We start from the raw sequence: 22300 nt of genomic DNA on the forward strand, positions 1-22300 counted from the left end.
TTTTTCCGATTAAGAAAGACTTGGAGGAGTTTGAGATGAGAAGACGATAGTCTATCAAAACGATGATGCTGCTGGTCCGTATAAGGTCTGTATATTTATATAGGAAAATATAATTAATGGTGCTGGTTTGTTTAAGTTCCTATATATTTATTTAGGAAAATAAAAATAATATTGTTACCATGTATAAATTTATGTAATACAAACATATATTATTGTGATATTCTTTAAACACTTTAATATATTATTTCAAATTCTGAAATTACTATGTTGGTTTAATTGGTTTTCCTCCGTATTGATTAAAAATTGAAATATATTATTTCAAATTTCAAATTATTATTTTGGTGTAATTGTTAAGTATAGCCGGATACATTTATTAATTTTCTATGAGTTGGGTAAAATGGAAATATATTTTTTCAAATACAATTTAAATTTATTTTTTTATATAATTGGTAAATGCGGCTAAATACACATTTTACTTTTTCTATGTGTCGGGTAAAAAATTGAAATAATTAGAAGATAGTAATAAATTTTATTATGATGTATAAATATTATGTAATATAAAATACCACAAACATAATTCTTATAATATTTTGTAGGCTGTTTAATATATTATTTCAAAATTTAAAATTATTATTTTGGTGTAATTGGTAAATACAATTGAAAATTTTTTATTTTTTGTGCATTAAGTGAAAATAGAAATATATTATTTTAAATATAAAATTATTATTTGGTAGGTAATTACAACCTGATACATAAGTTGGGTAAAAATATAAATGTATTATTTCAAATACAATTTAAATTTACTTTTTGAAGTAATTGGTAAATACAACTAGATACATATTTTACTTTTCTATGTGTAGAATAAAAATTGAAATAATTAGGATAATAATAAAATTTATTACTATGTATAAATATTACTTAATACAAACATAATTCTTGTAATATTTTGTAGGCTGTTTAATATTATTTCAAATTTTAAAATTATTATTTTCGTGTAATTGGTAAATAAACTTGAAAATTTATTTTATTATTTTGTGTGTTGAAATATTTTAAATATTTAGTTTTAGATTTATATTTATATTTGGTTTTATGCATAGATTACTTAGATTTGACTCATGTTTTGTATTTAGTCACCATGATCAATAATACAATTTCATTATTTTTTCCCAAAATTTTTAATATTTTGTATTGAGTGAAATTATTATAGCAAATTCTTGTAATATTTTGTAGGATGTTTAATATTATTTCAAATTTAAAATTATTATTTTAGTGTAATTGGTAAATAAACTTGAGATATATTATACAAAAGTAAAAAAAGTAAAAAAAAAAATTCAAATATTCAAAAAAAATAAAATCAAATATTCAACCTAAAATAATATATTTTATATTTTTGACACTATTTCTTGTACCACACAAAAAAAAATTATTTAATCTAAAAATGCTGAACAAATTAACATACAAACATATATTATTCTTCTAGTGTTTTGTAGGCAGGTTAATATACTATTTCAAAATTTAAAACCATTATTTTGGTGTAATTGATAAATACACTTGAAAAGTTGTTTTACTCTCTTCTTCCACAAACTACGTTCTATTTTTTTATTTGGAATGTCCAACTATTATTATCTTTTTTTTCTATTTTTATACACAAAATTTACTCTTTTGCCCTTAATTTATTTACTCTTTTTTATATATATAAAATTAAAGACAAATTTTTCATTTTATAACAAAAACTCTAATTATTTAAAAATACGTGTAAATATCAAGTAAGTATGACATTAAAAAATGGACAGGGGGAGTATTATTTTGTGTATGAGTGAAAATAGAACTATGGGATACATGAGTTGGGTAAAAATGGAAATATATTATTTCAAATATAATTTAAATTTTTTATTTAATTGGTAAATACAGTTGGATACACATTTTACTTTTCTATTTCTAAGATAAAATTTGAAATAATTAGGATAGTAATAAAATTTATTGTTTTGTATAATTGGTAAATTTTAAATTATTATTTTGATATAATTGGTAAATACAACTGGATACATAAATTGGGTTAAAATAGAAATATATTATTTCAAAAACAATTTTAAATTTATTTTTCTGATTTAATTGGTAAATAATATTGGATACATATTTTACTTTTCTATGTGTAAGATAAAAATTGAAATACTTAGGATAGTAACAAAATTTATATTATATTTAAAATAATCAATAATATGTTTTTTTAAAATTTTATCCTACACACAAAAGTTTTATATTATATTTAAAATAATCAATAATATGCGTTATAAAATTTTATCGTACACACAAAAAAAATGTTAAACCATGTTCGGAATATTATTTCGACTACATTTGTTTTTACAAGTACACACAAAACTGCATTTGGCAAGGGCGACGTAGCAAACAGGCAGAGCGACCAGAAGACCAAACAGTCTATGAGCCAGCTAGAGGGCCGAGGGCATCATAACCACTTTGCCAATTATGCAGGTGACTCCAAGAGCGAGTAGATAAGAAATCTTCGTTGGGGCTATATATATATAGTCCAAAGGAGCTTCACAAAGAGATACCTCGCCGCGAGGAAGGTTATCCTATTCGTCTACACTTCGCCACCCGACTACGTGCCAATTAATCTCCAGCACGATCACAAGCATTAAGGTGATGGAATGCCTACTTCACCCTGCCAGCCAGAAGAGGAACTCCGAGTCCATGTGGTGGATTTGGATGATGATGGATGACGACGAAGGAGAACTCTCCTCAACCGAAGAATCTAATGAGCGGAAGTCAAGTACCCCATCGAAATTATATTGAAGGCGTTATTGACACCCTACCCACCCTCGTGACTTGGAAATTTCACATGCATATATCCATTCCTTCAGAACAGATGGCAGTCCGAGCTTCCCAACGATCTGGTTATTTGAACACCACCTCAATTATATCATTGGACTTCCATTGCATCTGCATCTGCATCTGCTTCAGATGGAGCTGAGTTAGATGCTTCGACTGGAACTGAACTATTAGCATCATTCCTCTTCAGATTCCTCCTTGGCCTTTTTCGCTTGATGCTGCTGCACAAAACATACATCTTTGTGAATACAAACAAAGTTTGATTATTGGAATTAAATAGAGTAAGTGCTCGACAAAAACAGGGCGAAATATTTATGGGAAATGATGGACATTTCTTTCCATTTTCACCTAAAAAGCAACAATATCCAACAACTATTTTTCAATCAAAACATACCATTCAAAATCAGTTTAACATCTTAAAATCACATTGAAAACTTATTTCTCATATAAGGAAATGCATATCCAACACCCCCAAAGCATTCAAAGCACAAACACACCCTAATTTATTTTTTTCAATGGTGAAGAAGAATAGAAGCTTGATGGAGATGGGGACATACCTTGCATAAGCAATGTGCTTTTCAACGACTTCTTTCCCTTCATCATTAATGGTGAACCATTTCTCGTCCAAGGTAAGGGAATCCCCATGTCCAATATCTGTTGGGAGTAATAGTTGTCAAAAATAAGCTTTAGGTATAAGCATTAGGTGATAAGAATTACAAAACATTACACGACTTACTTTGATGCAGAACTTCCGAATCCCGCAAAAAGTTCAGTTTCCAGTACACATGGCCACCGGTGCCAACCAGTATTGGCTCTGTTCTTACAGCATCGGAAATCTTCGCTTCTACAAAATTACACGATGTTAGCACAATATCAATTTCAGAAATATATGTGATTAAACAGCAATATGCAAACAAAAATAGTATGAAGATACATAGGGGCTATAATATACTTACTTTTTGGAAGCATGGCCTTTGACTCGAGGACCTCAGCCCGAGCCTGCTCCATCTCACATTTGGTAACAGAAACAATGGCTTCATGCTCCGAAATTGAAAGAGGGGCACCCTCTTTGTCAGAAATTGCTTGGGCAATATCATCTTTCATTTTCCGCTTCAGCTGCTTCTCCTGCATAGAGTTCAAGTGTCCGAGATGAAAAATCTGAGAAACGGAAGTGCTCGTTTAGAAAATTATTTACCAATATTTATTACCTTATCCATTGCCGCATTAATTTTTTGTCTAGCTTCCTTGACCTTGCTGCCAAGTTTTGCATTATCTTCTTCCATCCAGCTCCTCATTTTTCTATCCAGTGAGAAAAACAAAATGTAGGTTGTAGACAGGTGAACTTAAAGATCTATCACAATGTAGAATGAAATAAAAGGGAAACTATACTTACTCAGTTGCAAGGGCTTCATCGCAGAGAATGTTTAAAAGCCTAAGCTTTTGCGAAGCAGTGAAAGTGTCATAATTATCTGTGCTCTCCAGAGAATCAACTCCCTGTGCTTTAAGAACACTTTGGGACGGAGACAAGCATTTCTTGAGCACATCAAACCATGATTTCTCCATATCTGATGTGCTGAGTTCCACAGATCTATGCAAGAATAGAAAAGCAACCAATTGTCAAGTCATTGAGGGAAATCAAATACAGGAAAATATGATGTGGAGTGGCAGCACATACTCTTCCCCCTGATGCTCCAGTAAATGAGAGAGGAGGTTAATATGAAATTTGACATTCATAGAAACTTCTCCTTTGCATCCAGTTCTCACATTATAAATGTCTTGAAGTATAAGTTTTGCTTGCTCCTTTTTAGTATCAAAGACCTGTTCATCCAAAGCCAAAAAAGACTCTGAGAAAAACACCCAAGAGAGGAAATTTTATAAGGTTTTACAAACCATTAACACATAAATAGCAACATAAAGATACTTGCCTCCCCAAAAGTAGCACAAAATTCCATAAACTGTAAGGCATTACCGACATCTTCTGCCGGTAAATCAACTCCGCCCACATGTCTCACCCTTTCTCCCTCTGGCAAGGGAATGCCAGCAAGAATATCCTCATTCACTGGTCTCTCCCTTGGTTTCTGCTCATCAGCGTTTGAGCTGTCACATGAACCATTCCCTTCAGGCTCATGTTTTGTAGAACAATCTTGTTTTCTTTTTTGATGAGCTTTAAGCTCATTTGGCTTCTTTTCACCAGAGGTAGAACCCTTTTCTGGCTCTCTGGACAAGTGGGCCTGTCAATGCAAAAGGAGAGCATAGGATCAATCGGACACACGTTTTTGAAGGAATATGCCATGTGGATAATAGGAAAATCATGCTAGTAATTCAAAGAAGCTACCTTTTCAGCAGCTCTCTCTTGGGGCGTCGTTTTATATAGCATTTCGGCGACTGAGGAAAATCCCCTAGCTTTTGCTTTCTTTGTGGCAATACCAGTGGGATCTTCATTCCTTTTTTTCCTATAAATGTATAATTACGCATCAGGAAAATGCTGCAATTATCATTCAAAAATAATTCAGAAGACTCACATGCAGACGCTGCAGTTGCAAATGCCCCTGCATTTGGGGCAAGTCCACTGCCCCAAACCCGCTACTTCCTCAGCCCTCTCGCCGTATCTAACTTGGAAAAAATCATCACAATAAAATAAGATTCGGAAAATATACAATAAGGTGTTGAATTGAAAATTATCATAATGAAGAGATGATAAAATAACCTGTTCCAGAGACACTTGTGACAGTACATAATCGGGCATGGTTTGTTCATCCTCTGAAACTTGCATGCTACCACAAGATCCAGGGTCTTTTGCCGACACTTCGAAAAGTCAAGCATTAATATCAAGGAAATGAAAACAAGTTAGAAAACTTTGTTTCACAGAAAATAAGCCATAAAAGATTCACGAAGAATATTAAAACCACAGCGAAAGAAGCAAGCAAGCAATTAATAACTACTAATGTCGTGACTTGCCACACTAGATATAATTTATGTTTCCGCACTAGCTGTCTCAATCTATGAATGAACTGCGCATAATCTTCGCCACTCACAATATGCTTTCTTGTATGCCAGCATTTATTATGGCTAACGCAACGTAAAACTAATCAAGATTAGTTAAAAATACTCCTAGATTCAGTAAACTAATCAGTAATCAACATTTAATTTAATGCATAACTACAAATAAGAGCCGAACCGATAGCCTCCATGTTCACCTATTGCCCGGATATTTCAAGTCACACTTACAACATGCTCAAGATCAACAAAAGATAATGCAAAACTTGAAACTGTCCAAACCAACATATTCAGGTTACTTCACCATTGGATCTCTATACCACACAAATTAGAACACATAGACAGTCTACAGATCAAACAAACAAATTCAGCCCCACTTTATCCTAAACCCTCACTCCAGCTAAACACCACTGAGGGCAAATGAATGAATAATACCTGATGGCAAGTCTTCCCATTGACGGAATCATAAATCCGACTCCCCACCTTCTTAACTCCGGGCGTGGTGTTCCGCTGCCTAGGCTGTGGAACAACACTGCCCTCTCCGGCCGCCATTGAGGTCGCCATTTTTTCGGATTGAGGGAGACTCGGAGGAGTATGAGATGAGAAGATGATGATTGATGAAAACGATGATGTAGCTGGTCTGTATAAGTTCCTTATATAAAGGAAGATAAAAATAATGTTGTTACCATGTATAAATTTACAAACAGATACTATTAGTAATATTCTTTTATGCAGTTTAATATATTAATTCAGATTTTAAAATTGTTATTTTAGTGTAATAGGTAAATACAATATTTTTTTTTTTTTTTGTGTATTGAGTAAAATAGAAATATATTATTTTAATGTTTGAATTATTATTTTGGTGTAATTGTTAACTACAGTCTTGTTTTTACTCCGTGTAATACATTATTTCAAATTTTAAAATTGTTATTTAGGTGTGATTGGTAACTACAGTCTTGTAATATCTTTTAGGTGTAATACATTATTTCAAATTTTAAAATTATTATTTTGGTGGAAAAGGTAACTACAATGTTTTATTTTTTTCTGTGTATGGAGTAAAAATAAAAATATATTATTTAAAATTTTTAATTATTATTTTGGTTTAATTGGTAAGTACAGTTGCCTAATATTCTTCAGGCCATTTAATACAGTATTTCAAATTTTATAATTGTTATCTTGTTAAAATTGTTATCTTATTGTAATTGGTAAATACAATGTTTTAGTTTCCAGTGTATTGAGTAAAAATAGAGATATATTTTTAAAATTTTAAATTATTATTTTTGTGTAATTGATAAGTGCAGTTGCCTAATATTGTTTTAGGCAGTGTAATGTATTATTTCAAATTTTAAAATTGTTATTTTGATGTAATAAATGTTTTATTTTTCCATGTATAGAGTAAAAATATAAATATATTATTTCAAATTTCAACTTATTATTTTGGTGTAAGTTTTAATACATTATTTCAAAATTTAAAATTATTATTTTTGTGTAATAAGTAAATACAATGTTTTATTTTTTCCTGCATAGAGTAAAAATAGAAATATATTATTTTAAATTTTAAATTATTATTTTGATATAATTGGTAAGTACAGTTGGATACATAATTGAAATAATTAGGATAGTAATAAATTTATTATTATGTATAATTATTTGTAATACATAATATTTCTTTTATAATTATTATTTTAGTATAATGAGTAAATATAGTTGGATGTGTTTTATTTATTTATTTTTACTTTTTTTGTGTATTGAGTGAATGTATAAATATATTATTTCAAATTTCAAATTATTATTTTGGTATAATTTTTAAGTACAATCGGGTACATAATTTGGGTAAAAATGAAAATATATTATTTCAAATACACTTTAAATTTTGTTTTTTGTATGACCGGTGAATACAATAGGATACAGATTTTATTTTTTTGTGTATTGGGTGAAAATATAAATAAATAGGATTGTAATAAAAATTTATTATTATGTATAAATATTATGTAATACGGAGTATTATTCTTCTAATATTTTGTAGGTTGTTTAATATATTATTTTAAATTTTAAATTTTTTTTTTTGGTGTTATTTACAAATACAATTGAAATGTGTTTTTTTTTTTTTTGTATATTGAGTCAAAATAGAAATATATTATTTTAAATTTAAAATTATTATTTTATTATAATTGATAATTACAACTGAATACATGAGTTGGGTAAAAATGAAAATATATTATTTCAAATACAATTTTAATTTATTTTTTTGGTGTAATTGATAATGCAATTGATACATATTTTATTGTTCTGTGTGCTACTTAAAAATAGAAATGAGTAGGATAGTTATAAAGTTTATTATTATATATAAATCTATATTATTCTTGTAATATTTTGTAGTTTGTTTTGAGATATTATTTCAAACTTTAAAATTATTATTTTAGTATAATTGGTAAATTCAATTGAAAAGTGCTTTGTTTTTCTATGTATAGAGTAAAAATAGAAATATATTATTATATATTAAATTTAAAATTATTATTTTAATGTAATTGTTAAATACATATGGATATATGGTGATTTTTTCCTTTTTGTTGTGTAAAAAAAAAATTATTTTAAATATAATTTAAACTTTTTTTTTTTTTGTGATCGGTAAATAAAACAGTGTGTGCTGGCTAAATATAGATATAATTATAATAGTAATAAAGTTATTACTGTGTATACATTTTATATAATACAAACAAATACTCATTTGGTACCACATATAATATATTTTTTTTTATTTTAGTTTGTCAGATATACTATGCAATATTTCTAAAATATTAATATACTTTATCCTATCATACTACTCAAATAAAAATATAAATATACATTTTTTTCTCATCATATTACTTAATTTCTACTTTATTCTATCCATCTAAATTTTCATGTCGGAATCAAAATATTGCTTCTTATGTGGGACGAAGGGAATATTATTTTTTATAATATTTTCTATTTTAAAATTTTTGTTTGAGTGTAATTGGTAAATATAATTGGACAAACGTATATTTTTCCGTGTATTGAGTAAAAATAGAAGTATATTATTTTAAATCTAAAATTATTATTTTGGTAAAATTGGTAAAATGCTAGGTGGATACATTTTTTCTGTGTGAGGTAAAGAAAATGAAATATGTTATGTTAAATACAATTTATTTATTTATTTATTTATTTTTGGTATGATTGATAAATACAACAAATATGAATTTTATTCCTCTGTGTGCCGGGTAAGAATAGAAATAATTAGGATAATAATAGCATTTATCATTATGTATAAATTTTATATAATTATACAAATAAATATTATTCTTATAATATTTTTCTACACGGTTTAATATATTATTTTAAATTTTTTAGTTGTTATTTTGGTGTTATTGGTAAATATAATTGGACATGCCCTTTATTATTGGTTTTTTTTTGTACATAGTAAAAATAAAATTATACTATTTCAAATTTAAAATTATTATGTTGTGTAATGGGTAAATAGATATATTTTTTGTGGAGGAATATGAAAATATATTACACCAACATCCGAGGGGGGAGGGGGGGGGGGCAAAATGTCCGTAAAAAATTTTAATATTCTATTAATAAATCATTTTAAAAAATAAATAATAAAGTATTTTTATCTTAAAATAATTCAACATTATAAACCAATAATATTAAGAGCTGGTAATGTATATCTTTGATATCTCATGTTTCGATATCTTTTCATGATAAATTTATTTTTAATTTTCACAAAATCTTTCTTCTATAAAATAAAATAAAAGAGAATGAGAAAATTATGAAAACAGTGGCATGAATTTTATAGGATTTATTATTTATTTTTATATATAATATGTTTATAATTATAAATCAATATATTATATATAACATATATGCAAAACAATATTTAAATAGTGAGAAACAATTTTTAGAATATGAATAAAATAAAATGGGGGGGTGGGGGGGGGGGGGGGGGTTGAGGGGCAATTCATTATATATTCAAAAAAAATTAAAAAATTTACATATAAAAAAATAAAAATAATGGGGTTGGGGTGTATCACTATCCAAATTTTGTTTATAGGGTGTGTTTGTTTGGGGTGTATCACTATCACTATATATTCAGAATGCTTATAGGGTGTGTTTGTTTGGGGATTTTTCTCCAAATTTATTATTTTTATTCCAAAAATATCAAATCAAACACCTATTTTTCATTTTTATATTATACTAAAAATTATTTTTACATTCAAAATATCACATCAATGTCTCTTTATATGATATCATACAACTATTCTAACTCAAAATCCAAACCCCCAAACAAACACGCCCATAGTAGAAATTAAGTAATAATATATTCTTTGTTGCATGTAGTATATGATTCAACTTGAGATTCAAAATAATTTTTCCCAAAAAAGTGAGAAGAAGTTGGTTAAGGATTGAAAATATCAATTCAAGCTCAATGTTGCACAATAATTTGTATCTTTTTGAATAACCCTTTTTTTCTTTAACCAAATGTTAAGTTTGTGTGATGATGCTGTAATATTTTTCTAATATTTTTTCTTCATCTATTAATATGTATTATATTAGACGCTAAAAAATAGTATCAAATAATAAATTGTTTAATGGAATTTAAAATATCGTCATACTACTTAGAAAATGTTAAATCTTGTATGTAAGCTCATCAAAATTCGTGTTGTATAATATAATAAATAAAACGTTGCATTTACCTATTACACCAAAATAATAATTTTAAAATTTAAAATAATGTATTAAACCGCGTAAAAGAATATTACACAACTGTACTTACCAATTACACCAAAATAATAATATGAAATAATATATTTCTATTTTTACTCAATATACGAAAAATAAAACATTGTATTTACCTATTACATCAAAATAAAAATTTTAAAATTTGAAATAATGTATTAAACCACTTAAAATAATATTACACAATTGTACTTAACCATTACACCAAAATAATAATTAGAAATTTTAAATAATATATTTCTATTTCTACTCAGGTACACAGAAACAAAAAAATATTGTATTTACCTATTATACCAAAATAATAATTTTCAAATTTGAAATAATTTATTAAACCACATAAAAGAATATTACACAATTGTACTTACCAATTATACCAAAATAATAATTACAAATTTTAAATAATATATTTCTATTTTTACTCAATATACAGAAAAATAAAACATTGCATTTACCTATTACACCAAGATAAAAATTTTAAATTTTAAAATAATATATTACATTGCCTAAAATAATATTAGGCCACTGTACTTACCAATTATACCAAAATAATAATTAAAAATTTTAAATAATATATCTCTATTTTGACTCAATACACACGAAACTAAAACATTGTATTTACCTATTACAACAAGATAACAATTTTAAAATTTTAAATAATGCATTAATTCGCGTAAAAGAATATTATGAACAATATCTGTTTGTATTACTTAAAATTTATACATGTTAATCGGTAACAACATTATTTTTATTTTTCTATATATATATATATATAGAGAGAGAGAACTTATACAAACCAGCTGCATCATTGTTTTGATACAACCATCACCCTCTCATCTCAAGACTCCTCTAAGTCTCTCTCAGTCCGAGAAAAATGGCTACCTCAATGGCGGCGGGTGAGGGCAGTGTTGTTCCACCGCCTAGGCAGCGGAACACCGCGCCCAGAGTTAGGAAGGTGGGGAGTCGGATTTATGATTCCGTCAATGGGAAGACTTGCCATCAGGTATTATTCATTCATTTGCACTCAGTGGTGTTTAGTTGGAGTACTGAGGGCTTAGGGTAAAGTTGGGGCTGAATTTGTTTGTTTGATATGTGGATTGTGGATGTGTTCTAATTTGTGTGGTAATTGAGGTGCATGCAATGATGCAAGTAACCTTGATTGTTTGTGAGATTGATGTGTTGCATGGAGCTTGGAGGTGAATAACATTTTGTACATTTACTTTGGATCTTAATGCTATTAATGTGAAATTAAATATAGAGATCCAAGGGCGAAGTAACATGAATTTGTTGATTTGGACAGTTTCAAGTTTTGCATTATCTTTTGTTGATCTTGAAGCATGTTGTAAGTGTGAAATGAAAGATTCGGGCAATTGGTGAACATGGATGTTATCGGTTTGGCTCTTTTGTCGTTATGCATTAAATTAAAAAGTTGATTAGTTTACCGAATCTAGGAGTATATTTACTGAATCTTGATTAGTTTACCGTTGCATTAGCCTTAATAAATGCTGGCATACTAGAAAATATATCATGACTGATTGACTGGTGTCGTTACGCATTAAAATTTTCGGAAATAAGTCAGAATTTATGATTATATACCGAATCTTGATTAGTTTACTGTTGCAATAGCTTTAAATGCTGGTGCGGCATACAACAAATCATAGTGTGAGTGGTGAAGATTATGCGTAGTTCATAGATTGAGTTTACTAGTGTGGAAACATAAATTATCTAGTGGGCAAGTCATGACATTTTGTCGGTTATTAATCTCTTGCTTCTTTTCCTGTGGCTTTAATATGCTTGGTGAAGCTTTTATGGCTTATATATTTTTTGTGAAACAAGTTTTCTAAATTGTTTTCATTTCCTTGATATTTATACTTGACCTTTGGAAGTGTCGGCAAAAGACCCTAGATCTTGTGGTAGCATGCAAGTTTCAGAGGATCAGCAAACGATGCCCCATTATGTACTGTCACAAGTGTCTCTGGAACAGGTTATTTCTATCATCTCTTCATTATGATAATTTTAAATTCAAAACTTTATTGTATATTTTCAGAATCTAATTTTGTTGTGATGATTTTTTCCAAGTTAGATACGGCGAGAGGGCTGAGGAAGTAGCGGGTTTGGAGCAGTGGACTTGCCCCAAATGCAGGGCCATTTGCAACTGCAGCTTTTGCATGTGAGTCTTCTGAATTATTTTTTAATGACTACTTTGCAGCATTTTCCTAATGGCGTAATTATATATTGATAGGAGAAAAAGAAATGAAGATCCCACTGGTATTGCCGCAAAGAAAGCAAAAGCTAAGGGATTTTCCTCAGTAGCTGAAATGCTTCTTAAAACGACGCCCCAAGAGAGAGCTGCTGAAAAGGTACCTTCTTTGATGGTTACGTTACTGAAGGAGTCTGATGTTTTGGTTGCCAGATTGATCATATGCTCTCCTTTTGAACTTTGTAGGCCCATTTGTCCGGAGAGGGTTCTACCTCTGGCGAGAAGAAGTCAAGTGACCCTAATACTCGTCAGAAAAGAAAGCCAGATTGTGGTACAAAACATGAACCTGAAGGGAATGGTTCATGTGCTCTTTCTGTGCCAGAGGGAGAAGTGGTGAGCAGTGTGGGTGGAGTTGACTTACCCACAGAAGATGCCGGGAATGCCATTCAGTTCATGCAATTTTGTGCTACATATGGCGAGGCAAGTATCCTTATGTGCTATTGATGTGTTAATGGTGTTCATTTTACTTAGTTCCAACACCATGTGTATATTATTGCCTTTTCCTTTGGACACCTAAAACATATCAATAACATTGATGATATTTACATGATAACCAACATGTATCTTTCACTTTGTTGAGCTAATATGACAGTGATGGTTAATCACATATGTTAAGAGGAACTTAATCATGTTTGCCTATTGATACTATATTTGTATTTGATATTCTTTTCTCATTGTTTTTTCGGTTTCGGATGGACAGGTCTTGGATATTAAAGAGGAGCAAGCAAAACATATTCTTCAAGATATCTATAATGTGATAACTGGACGTGAAGGAAATACTTCTCCAAACGTCCTGTTTCATATTAACCTCCTCTCTCATTTACTGGAGCATCAGGGGGAAGAGTATGTGCTGCCACTCCACATCATATTTTCCTGTATTTAATTTCCCTCAATGACTTGACAACTGTGTCTTCTATTTATTTTTTTTCATTGCATAGATCTGTAGAAATCAGCCCATCAGATGGGGAGAACTCCTGGTTTGATGCGCTCAAGGAATTCTTGTCTGCATCTCAAAGTGTTCTCAAATCACAGAGAATTGATTCTCTTGAGAACACAGATGATTACGACACTTTCACTGCTTCGGAAAAGCTTAGGCTTTTAAACATTCTCTGTGATGAAGCCCTTGCAACCGAGTAAGTAATGTTTCCCTTTTATTTCATTTTACATTGTGATCACGTGTTTAACTACCTGTCTATAATCTACTCTTTTTTATTTTCACCCAATAGAAAATTGAGGAGTTGGATGGAAGAAGATAATGCAAAACTTGCCAGCAAGGTCAAGGAAGCTAAACGAAGAATTAATGCAGCAATGGATATGGTAATAAATATTAGTAAAATGAATTTCTAAACCAGCACTTCTGTTTCTCAGATTTTTCATTCTCGGATACTTGAACTCTATGCAGGAGAAGCAGTTGAAGCGGAAAATGAAAGATGATATTGCCCAAGCAATTTCTGACAAAGAGGATTCCCCGCTTTCAATTTCGGAGCATGAAGCCGTTGTTTCTGTTACCAAATCTGAGATGGAGCTGGCTCGGGCTGAGGTCCTCGAGTCAAAGGCCATGCTTCCAAAGAGTAAGTATACTATAGTCCCTTTGTATCTTCATACTATTCTTGTTTGCACACATTGCTACTTTTTGTTCGTTGCAACTTTATGTTATGTAAACATTTATTTTACCTTAAAATTTTGTAGAAACTAAAAATTCAGATGCTGTAAGAACTGAGCCAATACTGGTTGGCTCTGGTGGCCATGTGTACTGGAAATTGAACTGTTTGGAGGATTCGGAAGTTCTGCATCAAAGTAAGTCGTGTAATCAATGTTTTGTAATTTTATCACCTAATGCTTATACCTAAAGCTTATTTTTCACAACTATTACTCCCAACAGATATTGGAAATGGGGATTCTCTTACCTTGGACGAGAAATGGTTCACCATTAACGATGAAGGGAAAGAAGCCGTTGAAAAGCATGCTGCTTATGCAAGGTATGTCCCCGTCTCCATCGAGCTTCTATGCTTCTTCACCATGAAAAGAATTTAGGGTGTGTTTGTGTTTTGCATGCTTTGGGGGTGTTGGATATGCATTTCTTTATATGAGAAATAAGCTTTCAATGTGATTTTTAAATGTTGAATTGATTTTGGATGTTAGGTTTTGATTGAAAAATAGTTGTTGGATATTGTGGCTTTTTAAGTGAAACTTATTGTAACAGTAAATAGAGACAAACACAGCTTTTCAACAAAGATATATTGCTTTTATCAGTATTTCTGATGAATTACTGAATTGGAAAGAAATCTCCATCACTTCATCAGTATTTCAGCCTGTTTTTGTCGAACATTTACTCTATTTCCAGTAATCAGATCTTGTTTGTATTCACAAAGAAGTATGTTCTCTGCAGCAGCATGAAGCGAAGAAGGCCAAGGAGGAATCTGAAGAGGAAGGATGCTGATGCTTCTGTTCCAGTCGAAGAATCTAGCTGAGTTCCACTTCCATCTGAAGCAGATGCTGATGCGGATGCAATGGAAGTTCAATGATATGATTGAGGTGCTCTTCAAATAACACATCTCTAGAGCTCGGACCGGAGTCTGTTCCGAAGGAGTGGAATGTCCAACTATAAGGTATTGGGTCGCCTCGAATTGGGAAAGTTGCTCATGGAGACACTTGCAAAATTGGTAAATTGATTATGATGTCCTCCACCATGGTTGTCTCATCGACTGTTTGCTCTGTTGGTTGCTCTGCAGGCTGTTTGTATTTGTCGCCCTTGGCAAATTCGATCAGTTATCTTCATATGGATCCCCTTGATGGTGTCTGCTGATCTAGTAGTCTGGACTTGATGAATGATTGGGAGGATGATTGAGTTCACTGTTGAGACTCAAAAGTTGGTTTGGGGTCTTGATGGTGAACCTCAGCCGTTTAGGCAATTTCTTGGAGTCTATTGTTGCTTTGGCTCGGAGATAGCCTCACGGAGGATAAGCTCTAGTGACGCCCGGAGAGTGGAATATTATCGTCAATGAGTAATGATGAAGTTTGCTCTATTTGAATGTAAAATCGATTTTTTCTAATTTTTAAAAATTACTGAAGAATTTTATAGTGTGTTAGAAGAATTTTTTTGCTCTTCTTGAAACTTTCTTTTTTCTTTTTGTTTAGTTTTAGATATAGATACAAGTGTTAGCTTCAATTAGAGACCAAGCTTGCTTCATTTAGATGTAAAATAAATTTTATATAATTTTATTAAGTTATATATTTATCAATTACACCAAAGTAACAATTTTAAAATTTTAAATGGTATATTAATAGCCTACAAAATATTATAAGAATTAATACATTTTTTGTATGACATAATATTTATACATAATAATAAATTTTGTTACTATCCTATTTTAAAATAATATATTAATTCACCTACAAAATATTACATTAATAATATATGTTTGATTACATTATATTTATACATAATAATTAATTATTAGTATCCTACTTATTTTTATTTTTATGCAAAACACTGAAAAATAAAATATGTATCCAGATGTATTGATCAATTACACAAAAATAAATAATAATAAAAAATAATAATAATAAGTTTGTATTTGAAATCATATATGTTCATTTTTACCCAAATGGTGTATCAAGTTTTACTTACCATTGACCAATATACCAAAAATAATATATTTATGTTCTTACTTAATACAGTAAAATAAAACACATTTCAAATTGTATTTAGCAATTACACAAAAATAATAATTTTAAATTTTGAAATAATACATTGAACTGCCTACAAAATATTATAAGAGTAATATATGTTTGTATTATATAATAATATATTTAAGGGAAAATATTTTTTATTTAGTCTTTTATCATTTTATTCTCGTAACCGGAGTTATATAGAAATCTCTCATATGTGAATTTTTTGGCACAAAGCTCCGGGTGACGGACATGGAATTTTTTTAGTTTCGCAATTGACCTTCTTTATCATTATAGTTTCGAAAGTGAATTATTTTACGCCTACCGAATAGACACGTGTGCTCCGTCTTGTCAGACGGGTGCCACATGCACATCTTTGAGCCGGAGGACCAATTGTGCCAAAAAAAAATAAATTTCACTTACAGAACTAAAATAAATAAGGTATAAAAAAAAACAAATAGTTTTCCCAAAATTTTATTACCATCCTAATTATATCAAGTTTTATTCAAAAAAATAAATTGTGTATCCAGCTGTATTTATCCATTACATAAAAAAAAAAAATGTATTGAAATAATATATTTCCTTTTTTACCCTATGTACTTACCAATTGCACCAAAAAATAAAAAAAGTATCCAGCCGTACTTACTAATTGCACCAAAAAAATAAAGAAAGTATCCGGCCGTACTTAGTAATTGCACCAAAAAAAATAAAGAAGGTATCCATACAGTTGTACTTACTAATTGCACCAAAAATAATAATTTGAAATTTGAAATAATATATTATACCGCCTAAGAAAATATTATAGGAATAATATCTCTTTGTATTACCTAAAATTTATACAAGGTAACAACATTATTTTAATTTTCCTATATATATAACTATACAGTGGCATCATCGTTTGGATCGACCATCCTCTCATCTCAGACTCCTCCAAGTCTCTCTAAGTCCTAAAAAATGGCGATCTCAATGGCTGCCAGAGAGGGCAGTGTTGTTCCATCTCCTGGGCAGCGGAACACCACGCCTGGAGTTAGAAAGGTGGGGAGTCGGATTTATGATCCCGTCAATGGGAAGACTTGCCATCAGGTATTAGTTATTCATATGCATTCCTTGTGACCGGAGCATCAGTTGGTGTTTGGTTGAGGCTGAATTTGTTTGTTTGATTTTGTCATCTTTTTGTTTGAACTGTGGACTATCGATGATTGATTGTGTGTTCTTTGTGTGGCTTTTCATAATTGAGGTGAATGCAAGTAATTTTTTATTTTGTTACTCTGTGAATTCATTCAATTTAATGTAATTAATATAAAAATAAATATAGAGATCCAATGGTGAAGTAAACTGAATTTGTTGATTTGAACAGCTTCAAGATTTGGTTAGACATTATATTGTGTGATGGCATTACCTTTTGTTGATCTTGAAGCATGTTGATGTAAGTGTGACTTGAAAGATTCGAGCAATCCGTGAACATGGAGGTTCTCGGTTTGGCTCTTATTTGTCGTTATGCATTAAATTAAAAGTTGATTAGTTTACATTAATTTACCGTTGCAATAGCCTTAAATGCTGGCATCCCAGAAAGCATATCATGACGGGTGTCGCTATGCATTAAAAGTTGCGGGAAATATGTCAGAATTTACGAGTATATCGAATCTTGATTAGTTTACCATTGCGATAGCTTTAAATGCTTGCATACAAGAAAAACATATTGGGAGTGGTAAAGATTATGCCAAGATCATTCATAGATTGAGACAACTAGTTTGGAAACATAAATTATATCCAGTGTGGCAAGTCACAACACTTAGTCGGCTATTAATATCTTGCTTCTTTTGCTCTGGCTTTAATATGCTTGGTGAAGCTTTTATGATTTATTTTCTATGAAACAAAGTTTTCTAAATTGTTTTCATTTCCTTGATATTTATGCTTGACCTTTGGAAGTGTCGGCAAAAGACCCTGGATCTTGTGGTAGCATGCAAGTTTCAGAGGATCAACAAACCATGCCCGATTATGTACTGTCATAAGTGTCTGTGGAACAGGTTATTTCTATCATCTCTTGGTTATGATAATTTTAAATTCAACACTTTATTGTATATTTTCAGAATCTAATTTTATTGTAATGATTTTTTCCAAGTTAGATATGGCGAGAGGGGGGAGGAAGTAGCGGGTTTGGAGCAGTGGACTTGCCCCAAATGCAGGGGCATTTGCAACTGCAGCTTTTGCATGTGAGTCTTCTGAATTATTTTTGAATGACTAATTTTCAGCATTTTTCTGATGGTGTAATTATACATTGATAGGAAAAAAAGAAATGAAGATCCCACTGGTATTGCTGCCAAGAAAGCAAAAGCTAGGGGATTTTCTTCAGTCGCTGAAATGCTACTTAAAACAACACACCAAGAGAGAGCTGCTGAAAAGGTAGCTTCTTCTATGGCTACATTACTGAAGGAATCTGATTTTTTGGTTGCCAGATTGATCATATGCTCTCCTTTTGAAATTTGTAGGCCCGTTTGTCCGGAGAGGGTTGTACCTCTGGCGAGAAGCAGCCAAATGAGACTAATAATACTCATCAAAAAAGAAAGCTAGATTCTGGTAAAAAACATGAATATGAAGGGAATGGTTCATGTGATCTTCCCTTGCCAGAGGGAGAAGCGGTGGGCAGTGTGGGTGGAGTTGATGTACCCACAGAAGATGCCGGGAATGCAATTCAGTTCATGTCATTTTGTTCTACTTTTGGCGAGGCAAGTATCCTTATGTGCTATTTATGTGTTTGTGATGTTCATTTTACTTAGTTCCAACAGCACACGACATTTATGTTTCACATTGACAAAAGCTATTTATTAACGTTGATACAGATATATGGTTACTCACATTTGTTAATTGTTTTACTATTGTTACTATATTTCTATTTGCTTTTCTCTTCTCATTGTTTTCTTGGTTTGGGATGGACAGGTCTTTGATGTTAACAAGAAGCAAGCTGAACTTATTCTTCGAGACATCTATAATGTGACAACTGGATGCAAAGGAGAATTTTCTCCAAATATCCACTTTCATATTAACCTCCTCTCTCATCTACTGGAGGATCAGGGAAAAGAGTATGTGCTGTCCCTACACATCAAAATTTCCTGTATTTAATTTACCTCAATGACTTGACAACTGTGTCTTCTTTTTTTTTTCATTGCATAGATCTGTAGAAATCAGCCCATCAGATGGGGAGAACTCCTGGTTTGATGCGCTCAAGGAATTCTTGTCTGCATCACAAAGTGTTCTCAAATCACAGAGAATTGATTCTCTTGAGAACACAGATGATTACGACACTTTCACTGCTTCGGAAAAGCTTAGGCTTTTAAACATTCTCTGTGATGAAGCTCTCGTAACTGAGTAAGTATTGTTTTCCTTTCATTTCATTTTACATTCTGACAGTTTTTGAGCTTTACCTTTCTACACTTTTTGTATTTCACTGGATAGAAAAGTGAGGAGTTGGATTTTAGAAAATAATGCAAAACTTACCAGCAAGGTAAAGGAAGCTAAAGAAAAAATTAATGCTGCAATGGAGAAGGTAATAGATATTGGTAAATAATTTTCTAACCCAGGACTTTTCTTTCTCAGAATTTTTATTATATTCTCGGATACTTGAACTTTTATGCAGGAGAAGCAGCTGAAGCAGAAAATGAAAGACGATATTGCCCAAGCAATATCTGCCAAGGGGGGTGCCCTGCTTTCAATTGCTGAGCGTAAAGCCACTGTTTCTGGTACCAAATCTGAGTTGGAGCAGGCTCGGGCTGAGGTCCTCGAGTCGAAGGCCATGCTTCCAAAGGGTATTATATTATAGTTTCTTTGTATCTTCACACTATTTTTGTTTGCACATTGCCATTTAATCACATTGCTACTTTTTGTTCGTTGTAACTTTATGTTATGTAAACATTTATTATACACTAAAATTTTGTAGAAACTAAGAATTCAGATGCTGTAAGAACTGAGCCAATACTGGTTGGATCTGGAGGCCATGTGTACTGGAAATTGAACTGTTTGGGGGATTCGGAAGTGCTGCATCAAAGTAAGTGTGTAATCAATGTTTTGTAATTTTTATCACTTAATACTTATATACCTAAAGCTTATTTTTGACAACTATTACTCCCAACAGATATTGGAAATGGGGATTCCCTTACTTTAGACGAGAAATGGTTCACCATTAATGGCGAAGGGAAAGAAGTCATTGAAAAGAACATTGCTTATGCAAGGTATGTCCCCATCTCCATCAAGCTTCTATTCTTCTTCACCATGAAACAAATAAAATTAGGGTGTGTGATGTAGTGCTTCTTCCCTTATGCTGTCCATTGGTACTAGTGGAGTAGGGTTGTCCCATAATACAGAACCTCTAGGTGTAACCTCTCGCTCAATACTAGAATCGAAAATTGTTTGTGCTTTCAATGCTATGGGGGTGTTGGATATGCATTTCTTTATATGAGAACTAAGTTTTCAATGTCAAATTCATTTGGTATGCTATGTTTTGATTGAAAAATAGTTGTTGGATACTATGGGTCTTTAGGTGAAAATGAATCTAACAATAAATAGAGACAAACATATATATGTTTCCCTTGTTACTCCAAATTACTGGTTGAAGATACACTTATTCTCAAGAATTTTCTTTCATCTGTATTTCTGATGAATTACTGAAATCTGCAGACTTCTCATCAATATTTCGCCCTGTTTTTGTCGAACATTAATTTACTCTATTTCCAATATTCAAACCTTGTTTGTATTGAGAAAGTGGTATATATGTTTTGTGCAGCAGCATCAAGCGAAGAAGGCTGAGGGGGAACCTGAGGAGGAAGGATGCAGATGGAGATGGTTGAGTTCCAGTCCAGTTGAAGAATGTAGCTGAATGATATAATTGAATCAAATAACCAAATGAGGAATGGATGTAGGTGAAATGTGGATCTGAGTAGGATGTCTGAGTGATGATCCAAATCCACCATATGAACTCCTCTTTTGGGTGGGTGAGGAAGCTAAGGCATCTCAATCTCAATCTCAATCTCATCTTATCTCCTTAATTAATGCTTGTGAAGTTCATTTGGTTGGGAGTGACTGACTGACTATACATAAGGCATTGTTGCCATTGGCATTGGTTGGCAGCTAATGAAGTGAAGATGAATGTGGAGAAACTAATGAAGATGGCTGGCTACTTCACAAGACTGACTGACTGACTGACAAGGGCCTTCAGAGCACTTTAAAGAGAAGAGAATCCAAGTGAATACTACCATTGGGTTGTGAATTGTGATATCATATTTTTTATAAAGTAATTTGTACTTCTTATGATATAAGTTTGTAATTTAAATAAAAATTAAATAGTATTGTGATATTAGTGTATGATTAATTTTACTAAAAAAATAAAAGAGATATTTTTTAATAAACTGACTAAAATAGTAAAAAAATACATTGAATTAAGATTTGAAGAAATATTATTGAGTTTTAGGTACCTTAATTATCTGTGTTTTATTATTATTTTTAGTATAAATCATGCTAAATAATTTTCAACATTTATTTAATTTTTAATCATGCGCAGCTCAAAACTTAAGTAAACAAATTAAATATGTCATAACAATATAAATTTATAAACAATTGTACAAGTAAGAGTATAAATGAAATTTATTCTAGAATTATAAACAATTATACAAGTAATAATATGTTTGTATTTTAAGTAAAAGTTGAAAGTATTTTGGTATTAGTATATAATTACTTCTATTAAATGGATATTTGAAACAGAACAGACAAAATGGT

The 22300-nt window shown here is 30.9% G+C and overlaps 2 protein-coding genes across 2 annotated transcripts; one reads left to right on the forward strand and one right to left on the reverse strand.

Annotated features, from left to right (window-relative positions):
- Positions 1 to 2938: 2938 nt before the first annotated feature.
- Positions 2939 to 6408, reverse strand: LOC127240491 (uncharacterized). The gene is made up of 12 exons (XM_051259204.1): positions 6280 to 6408; positions 5555 to 5652; positions 5370 to 5456; positions 5183 to 5300; positions 4773 to 5078; positions 4523 to 4665; positions 4241 to 4435; positions 4056 to 4146; positions 3804 to 3972; positions 3584 to 3691; positions 3405 to 3501; positions 2939 to 3068 (listed from the first exon to the last, which is right to left on the reverse strand). Exons 1-12 carry the CDS (start codon positions 6406 to 6408, stop codon positions 2939 to 2941), a joined length of 1671 nt encoding a protein of 556 aa, XP_051115161.1.
- Positions 6409 to 11488: 5080 nt separating this feature from the next.
- LOC127240492 (uncharacterized) lies at positions 11489 to 21776 on the forward strand. The gene is made up of 25 exons (XM_051259205.1): positions 11489 to 11605; positions 12489 to 12586; positions 12686 to 12772; positions 12845 to 12962; positions 13049 to 13282; positions 13563 to 13705; positions 13801 to 13995; positions 14089 to 14179; positions 14265 to 14433; positions 14552 to 14659; positions 14745 to 14841; positions 15207 to 15315; positions 15424 to 15525; positions 15595 to 15672; positions 18464 to 18561; positions 18661 to 18747; positions 18820 to 18937; positions 19024 to 19260; positions 19472 to 19614; positions 19706 to 19900; positions 19988 to 20078; positions 20169 to 20337; positions 20469 to 20576; positions 20664 to 20760; positions 21312 to 21776. Exons 1-25 carry the CDS (start codon positions 11489 to 11491, stop codon positions 21373 to 21375), a joined length of 3153 nt encoding a protein of 1050 aa, XP_051115162.1. The 3' UTR covers positions 21376 to 21776.
- Positions 21777 to 22300: the final 524 nt, after the last annotated feature.

Source organism: Andrographis paniculata, unplaced genomic scaffold (assembly GCF_009805555.1).
Source record: "Andrographis paniculata isolate CXL003 unplaced genomic scaffold, ASM980555v1 Contig79END, whole genome shotgun sequence".
In the NCBI taxonomy this organism is placed as follows: domain Eukaryota; kingdom Viridiplantae; phylum Streptophyta; class Magnoliopsida; order Lamiales; family Acanthaceae; genus Andrographis; species Andrographis paniculata.